We start from the raw sequence: 8894 nt of genomic DNA, 5'->3' as shown, positions 1-8894 counted from the left end.
CCCTTTGGAGCTTTCCAGGATTGCAGCAGCCTGCTATCCTGTATTTCACGTGATTTCTGTCTGCTGACAGAAGCTGACGAAGGGAAGAGAGCCAGTATAGTTCAAGTTCAGTCATTGGGTACCAAAATTTACTATAATCTTCATAAAAGGAAACATCTTAGTTACATAGGTTAACCTCTATATCTGTTTGTGTGCGTTTTGATTTAGGAAACTCTGTCCTAAGTCTTGGGTGAACCCTTGCCCTTTTTTAATCCTTAACTGTGCCAATTATAACAAATTTTGTTAAATCACTTTGATCCTTGACTGATGATTAAACATTGTTAGAAATCATACAACCTAATCCTGTGTTAATAAATCGTAAATTGCTGCTACCTCAAAGTTATGCAGGATCCTGAAATTAACATTTTGCAACAGTACTACAAAACAACTCATCATGGTTTATATCAAGTTTGCACATTAGAAAAGCACCTCTGCTAGTCACCCCTTTAGGAATGCTGCTGTGTTCCTGTAAGAAACCCAGGAACTCCAAACCCTCCCCCCCAAGCCAAAAAAAAAAAAAAAAAAAAACAACCCAAACAACAAACCATCAAGCATATTAACAATTTTCCTCCTGTGATTAACAAGGCAGGGTGATGCATTTAAGCAATCTTCTCAAAGATGAATAAAACCAGAATAAACCTGGGGTTTCTGTATTACATTAAGAACACCTGAGACTGCTTCACTGGTCCAAGTACAGTATTTTAATACAAAAAATGCTTGTTGCATTAACATGTCATTTCACTGAACTCCCTTATTAGTACTTTTCATTGAGAAAAGGATAAGATTTCTTCTTAACATAAACACATCCCCCCACCCCAAACCAAGAAAGTTTAACGCTAGTTTTTTTAATGTTTTAACTCCTTTTTTAAGAGAGTGTGATTTTCTGGCTTCATTCTGTCTCAGTTTAAGCAGTGGATACATACCTATTCCTGGGGAATGCGTCAAACAGTTAAAAAAACATTAGGAATATACAAACACAATGTACCCAATGTACCTTAAGAGACTTCTCTTAATAGAAGTGTAAACATCTGTTCTTGAATCCTGGTTTGGTTGGGGTTTTTTTTTGTTGTTGTTTTTTGGGGCTGGTGGGGTTTTTTTTGGTAATAGGAGTGCATTCAAACAATTTTGAGAAACTTCATTTGCTTAAATTACTAAGCTGTCTGACCTCCAATTGTTTTTGGAGTCACTAGTTTCAAAATCTATTATTTCTACCCAAACAAAACGACAAGCCAGTTGAAGACAGTTTTTTCCCTACCTCAATACAGATTATATTTAACAGTTCAGCACTTTGTAGGTCACAAGTTTTCCATGAAGGACTAATGTAAATTGTGGAGTTAAAACATTGAATGATAAATTACTGCTGCTTCAGCTAAGTAAGTACTATATAGAGAGGTTTCTATAAAACTAATACAATTCAATAAAATTGTCTCAAAGCCTAAGACTTAAGTTTTACACACAAAATTAAAATTGAGAGTTCATGGAAAGTGGTTAGGCTTGCCATCACTTTAAAAAACATACTTGGCTAACCAGAAAATAAAGATGGCAAGGATCAATGCATTCAAATCAAATTTAGACCAACTTTTTATTTATTAAAACATACAAAGTACATTACATCACTTTTCACCTTGGTAGTTACCAGGAGCTTACTAGTCAAAATAATCTCAACCTGTAAAAACATGACAGACCCTTAAAAAAAAAAAAAATAAAAAAAAAATGCGCAAGAGTAAGAATTCCAAAGCCACATTCAAGACATCTGACAGGACTCCTTTCACAAAGTCATCTCTAATCACTGAAGAAGGTCAAAGGCATAAGTAGTCTCACGCAAGTCCATTGATCTCTCAGTTTATCTTCCATAGAAATCATTGAGTTGAGGGTGATTTTCATTCTAAACTTCACAGATTCTCTCCTCCCCCCCCCCCGTGCACCTGGTCAGTTGCTAGAACAGTTCTTCATTTCAAAGCTGCCTTCTTAGTGCAGATTCCTTGAAGATCTTGTAGATTTATTTTTGACCTAAGAAAAACAGCAAGATAGCTACATTAGATTATAACGCATAATAGCAGTGTATCATTTTAAGTATTATTCTTGTAATTATTATTGAATCTTGTGTACTTGGAAGAAGGGCAGAACTGCAGAGGAAGATATGAATTTTTCCATTTCTTACCTGTTGTGAATCATATGGCTTTTCACTAGATGCCCAGCTGCAAGAGCTGCCATTAGTGATAATTCCCCTGCCATCACTGTAGCACATACAATTTTAGCAAGCTGACGGGCATTTTCACCAGGGTTATCTTGGCTTGCACCTTGAACCCCTACCATCTGAAGAGAAAAAATATGCAATATTATGCTATGTAAAATTTAGCATAAATTTACATAGATTTCAGTCTTTCCAAGTGATATCCAATCAACTAGCTTTAAGTCTCTTTAATATTAAAGACCTTGAGCTTTAAAAACTATATATACACAAAAACAATTAGATAATTCTAAAATTTTAATGTCAAATCCACCAAGTTTCAAGGAGCCCCATTCCCACATTACTCGGACACAACACAAAAGTGAGCTTTGATTTAGGAAGTTAAATTGCTTTAAACTTTATGCTTTATACCTGCAAACAGGCCTGCTGCGGAAGCAAGTTGGTGCCTCCGCCAACAGTTCCTATTTCTATAGAAGGCATTGTGCAGCTGATGTACAGGTCTTTGTTGGTGAAACCAGTTCGCTCCATCAGAGTGATGCAATTAGAGCTGCCCACGTTCTGTGCAGCATCCTTTAGATCAGGAAGAAGAAACAAAACAACAACAAAAAAAAAATCAACTAAGTGTTTGGTTAAGTATTACTGAATTAAAGAAAAGCTGAGCTAGTGTAAAACAAACCTACCTGACCACATGCAATGTAGATAGCTGTCACAATGTTTGCTGCATGTGCATTGTAGCCACCTATGCTACCAGCCATTGCAGAACCAACCAAATTTTTGTTTATATTGACTTCAACTATATCTTCTGTAGTTGTCTTCAATACCTAGGCAGAATGATACACTTTTACTACGCCATTCCTTAGGCAGGAGTAGAAAGACCTCATTTCATGTTTAATAAGCCCCTGCCCCTTGACTCAATCATTGTCTTAGATATCTACTTTTATTTTTGTTCAAAAGGAACCCTTTCAAATGCAGACTGCATTGTCAAAGTAACAATGGAAAAGTCAGCGCAAAGGGTTTGGACTTGCACATGCCTTTAAGAAAAATTCATCAGCTACCTTCATTTCAAGTTCTAGTTCATTTTCAGTATGAAATGAACAAAACCATCTTGGCAGAAATATCCTATTAATTCACCTTGACATGATAACGACTTTCCTCCCAAGTTACTCCAGACAGTAAACCCCCCCTGTTTTGCTCTGCATAAGAATACAGAGCTAAACCGAAGAGTTTAAACACAACACCATGCTACACTGCTAAATAAACATTGTACACAGTAATATCAAATTGACATATTTATACTATATTAACTGTATTTTGAAAACTTCAGATATTTACACTGAATATAAAAATGATCAAAGAGAACAAACAAGATGATAGTGCTGTGAATAAAATTTAAGATACTCCAGTGTAGTAGGAATAGCAACTGATGACAGATCTCTGCTAAGTCTACAATACTTACAGAAATATATATTTTAATATATTAGAGTTCAATGTAAGTAAGTTTAGTGATGTACATAGTTGGGGGTGGGAAAAAACATCCTAAATTTACTTAAAAAACTATCAGTACCAATTATCAAAGGAAGGGCTCCCCATTATTACTCTGGAATGAAATCTTGGGGTTATAATATATATTGCTACTGAATCAACAGTAAAAATGCAAACAATTTGAAAATTAGGAAGCTACTAGGAAGCAAAACCAAAACACATACTTATGCCAATGTATAAAAACAGCCTGCACACACACACTTTGAATACTGTGTCCAACTCTGTACCCAGATTTTTAGAAATTTTACAACTGAAAAAGATCCAGAGATAAGGATGTTCAAAGACATGCTAGGATAGTCTTTTTACTTATTCCTCAGAGAAACTAGTACTTTTCAGTTTGAAAATTAGAATAGCTGGGAAGGTGGAAGAGCTTTGTTAGAGCTAAAGTCTTGAGCAGTAGAAAGAAGATAAGTCTTAAGTAATTCTTCCAGTACAAACTGGGGCATCATCAAATGATATCAGCAACAAAAAGGAGGTAGTTCTTCACACAAGGTGTAGCTCCACTGTGGAATTCTGCTCGGTATATTAGTACTAAAAGTTTACTTAGTTTCACAGAAGGGACTGGACAAATTACTGGGGGGGGGGTGTGGAGGAAATAAAAGAATCCATCAAATACTAAAATACCAATTCGCACAATCTTGAACGTGTTGGTGGAAGTCTATTCTGAGTATGGTGCAGTAAACTCCTCCCTAGATACTGTCTGTCGTGGCCAGTGCTGGCAACCAGATAACAGGCAGTGGATTTAGTCTGACATACATAGCCAATCTTCTGAGCTCAGGTGAAAGAGAATCTAAGATAGCTCTTATGATGTAGGACAAGTTTCCCAGGGGCTAGGACTGGCACTGGTTATAAAGGTTACCCTTCATCATGCAAGCAGCTAAGGCAGCTTTAGAATTAAGTGAAGCTCCCAATTACCCATAGTAGGGGGGCATATAAACTTTGAAGAGAATGTCAGGTCTGTGCAAGAGACAACAAGTGAGCGAAATGATCAAAATGACTGGGTACAATGTCAGGCAAAACTCCATGTGTTAAAAAAAAAATAATTTAAAACAATTAAAAAATATCTATCAAATTGTGGCATAATTTTTTCAAAGGTAAAAAGTGAAAATCCTAATGCCTTCAACTAGATATCCATCATTAAACATATAGCACGTTATCTTAGTGAAAGGAAAAAATATCTTCTGCAAGAGGTTCTCAGGAAAAATTACTTCTACAGCAGTAGTCTGAAAACACACATATGTATGATCCTTACATGGAACACAGCTTACAGTTATATCTGTAATGTAAAATATGTATCAGTTTTGTAAACTACATGCGTTTTTATAAACAAATTAAATAAAGCAGACACTTACTTCTCTAACAACCTTGGCTGGAATGACTGCTTCACAGACAACAGACTTCCCTCTTCCTTCTATCCAATTTATAGCAGCAGGTTTTTTGTCTGTACAATAGTTACCACTAATAGCTATAACCTGGAGATCAGGAAACTCTTCATTCAACCTTGTCAGTGCTTTTTCAGTACCCTGTGAAAAGAAAAACAGGTATAGGGGTAGTATATCATTATGGTTGTAAAACAAGCTACTCAAGGACAGTGGAACAGCAAGATTAGATTAACTCTAATCAGATCTTCAGTTACAGCTGAAGAAAAGAAAATTATTTCAGGAAGGATCCATAAACAAAAGAGAGAGGAAAAAAAATAAAAGAACACTTAAAAATCTATTACTATCCTTTTTCTAACCATTTGGGGAATTATATGGGGAATAATTGGTTCTTCCCAGTACATATGGACTCTCTGGATGCATTCTAGGTGAACGGGCATATGCTTACCATACTGAAGATACAACATGAACCAAGGCAGACACTACAAGCATGAAATGAATTCACTTTGGACATGACAGAAAGAGCTTCTCTACACTAGGAAGTCAGACAAAAGGTCTGCTATATTTAGTACCTGTCTATGGCCAGATCCATTTAGGTAACGGTTCTGATTAATACTGATTGCCTATTCTATATACAATTTAACTTTATCTCAAACAGTACAAGGTACCCCCCAATCTATGGGTCATGTTTCAGGTTCTTCCACATATTTGCATAAAAACCAAAACCAATCAAACAGACAAAACTAGAAAACAACCACCTCCCCCCCCCCCCCCCCCACCCCCCCACCCAGCCACACCATCGTAGAAGGCTACCAGATTAGTCAGCCATGACTTCCCCTTGGTGAATCCATGTTGACTACTTCTAAAAAAAAAAAAAAAAATACAAAGTTACTTTAACCTTTTATCTTTCATCGTTCTCATCCTATCCTTATTTACACTTGACAAGGTCACTTATTTTAATAGTACTGCAAATAATGCCGTCTTGTCTTTCTGTCTTCACATGCCAGGTAGTCACAGGATACAAATAAATACATATTTATTAGAGAGGTTTAAGGGGACTGGACCTTACTTTTGAAATCATATTCATTCCCATTGCATCCCCTGTTCCAGACTGAAAACGGATATAAAGGTTACGACCAGCCAAACTGATGATAAGTTTCTGTAGGCGGGCAAACCTGCAAAGAAAATTTAATTACTTACAGTCCTCAAGGAAAAAGATTAAATTAGCTTTAAGTGGCAAAATGACAGTAAGTTGTTGCAGATAGCACTGTTAACTATGCTATCTGTACTCCTCCCTCAGCACAGGAAAAAAACCATCACAACTACCACGCACATAGTTCTCTCAAGTAAATATTTTAAAATGTTCACTTTTAAAGCACTTACTGCCTTTTTATGTTTTCTGTCCCTGGACTTCATGAAATAAAATATCCCAAAGTGCTAACATAAATTTAACTCCTTTGTATTCCCTAAAACATCTGACTACCAGGTATAAACTAAAAATGAAGCCTTTGGAAATTCTTGTGTCAGTTTTAAAGCAAGGCAAAACCCATGCTGTCTTTTACAACAGTGCAAGCTCCACAAGTCAAAGCTTTATTCATACAGAGTAAGAGTCAAACAGAACCTGGGAAACATTGCATTTAAACAGCAGCATGAGTTGATTCTCACCAAAATATACATATGTCCTTGGGTGACACTTGTAAGATTGGTAAGAAACATAACCGATAAGGAAATCTGTTTCTAAATCTTCCTAAAAAAAGCAGGTCATCATAAGTCTTAGGAAACTCTATGGCTTGAAATAAATTTACTCTTAATGCTGTTTTACATTTTTTTAAGCATTTCAGTTCTAGCATTAGTTTATCCTATAACCTGTGGAACCTCACAAATTCAAAGTTTGGAATCCAGTCTTTCAGATGATATTACTAATGTTAATAATTACTTTTTGCATAATAACTACTAAAAAACCAAATAAGCATTTATACTTATTTTTAATACATAATTTTGTCTAAGCATTTAAGTATTATGCAATGCAAATGTTTTTGTTGCTATGATCTAGTTCTTTACCACTTATCACTGGAAAATGTTACTAGCCTTGGTATATAGCCAGAGTGACTTTCATTTTCTTAGATTCACACTACATGGGATGGCTCAAATGAGTATGTAACTTCCTGTACTGCGTTACACAGAAATACAATTAGGAGCTTTCTACCATCCACAGAAGTCTTATATCAGGAAATAAGGCTGGAATAGCCATTGTACTAACCTACTTGTGCTGTCAAAAGCTTCCTTCATTATTTTAAAGCCTTCAGGACTTTCAAGCCAAACTTTCACTTCTGCAGCCTGGCAAGCAGTGGGCAGCCTTACAACAGGTCCTCGAGTCATCCCATCTGCCAGAATGCGGCTACTGGCTCCTCCACCAAGCTAAAATTCAAAGCAGAAGGGAAACAAAGTGTCATGGTTTCAGCTGGGACAGAGTTAACTTTCTTGCTGGCAGCTGGTGTGGTGCTGTTTTGAATTTGGGATGGGAACGATGTTGATAACACACTGATAGTTTTCGTTGTTGCTAAGCAGTCAAGGCCTTATGTAAAAGAGAAAAGCTGAAGGCAATTTACCTGTTGGCTTATACCATAGAGTCAATGATGCTGAAAAGCTACTATCGCTACCAACTGTACCTTTGTAACAATCACGTAGTGGAGTTGACTGGCAAGCATTTGGTATACTTTAGGTAGCTCAGCATAATCTCAAAAAGCATCTCTCTGATCACCTTTGTTTTTATTCACACTTTTCTTTTGCAGAATTATTTATATCATTCCTTAAGGGGCACCTCTCACCTGTCCTTTCACAGTTTACACTCCGAATAACCCCATTTATTAATTGATCCAACTTATTATGCCAGACTAACCTATGAGAACTAGTATTTTTTCCCCTTTTCCATGAGATACTCACGAACTAACTTCTTGTCCTGGTTTGAGGAAAAACAGAACCAATTTTCTGTTCAGTAATTTTACTTTTCAGTTAAGCCTCTTTTAACTAACTGAACTCTGAAATTAATGGCAGATTTGTCAGACACCGTCTGCTTCTAGCAGAGATAACATCTGATGTTTGTGTTAATACTAAGGAATGGAATTTCCAACCCCTTAAGACTCTCCTAGAAAAAAAAAACAACAAACAAACGATACTCTCTCAACTGAGCGAGCCGGAATTTGAACTATTCAGGCAATTTATCAGAGCCCTGGTTGAGCCCCAGTCATGCCCCAAGTTGGGCGCCAATAAATCTGTTGTGGTTTGGGCTGAGCAGGCCACTAAAATGAATGACAGATGCTCTCTGAGGATCTCATCTGAGGATGATAGAGGAAGACTTATGAGTTTAACAGAAACTAAGCTACTTTAATAAAATATTAATAATAAAATAATAAAAAGAAAATATAATAATATAAATAAGAAAATAAAGAAATATATACAATATATACAAAACCAATATCAAGCTCCTAGGATGACAATCACGTCACCAACAGGCACTGGGAAAGTCCCAGACTGGACTCAGCAACGGATGGGAACTGGATTCCGGATCTGGATTCGGGAATGCACCCATTGGGATCAAAGGCAGACGAAGAGACAGAGCCGCCCTCAGACGTTGGCCGCTGAAGAAAGATGGCTGACCCTTTGATCCCTCAGCTTTTATACTGAGCATGAGGCAGATGGGATGGAATACCCTGTTGGTCAGGTTTGGGTCACCTGTCCTGTCT

General features: G+C 36.7%; 1 protein-coding gene across 1 annotated transcript in view; it reads right to left on the bottom strand.

The window, feature by feature from the left end:
• Positions 1-1988: 1988 nt before the first annotated feature.
• Positions 1989-8894, bottom strand: part of LOC104295812 (3-hydroxy-3-methylglutaryl-coenzyme A reductase-like) — a 17702-nt gene continuing 10796 nt past the window's right edge. Inside the window, exons 13-19 of the mRNA XM_009895601.1 lie at positions 7412-7569; positions 6221-6326; positions 5125-5295; positions 2911-3051; positions 2642-2800; positions 2201-2355; positions 1989-2049 (exon numbers count right to left, since the gene is read on the bottom strand). Coding sequence (XP_009893903.1) covers positions 1989-2049; positions 2201-2355; positions 2642-2800; positions 2911-3051; positions 5125-5295; positions 6221-6326; positions 7412-7569 — 951 coding nt within the window. The remainder of the gene's footprint in view (positions 2050-2200; positions 2356-2641; positions 2801-2910; positions 3052-5124; positions 5296-6220; positions 6327-7411; positions 7570-8894) is intronic.

This window comes from Charadrius vociferus, unplaced genomic scaffold (genome assembly GCF_000708025.1).
Source record: "Charadrius vociferus isolate BGI_N301 unplaced genomic scaffold, ASM70802v2 scaffold522, whole genome shotgun sequence".
In the NCBI taxonomy this organism is placed as follows: domain Eukaryota; kingdom Metazoa; phylum Chordata; class Aves; order Charadriiformes; family Charadriidae; genus Charadrius; species Charadrius vociferus.
This window is presented reverse-complemented; position numbering and strand designations above follow the sequence as displayed.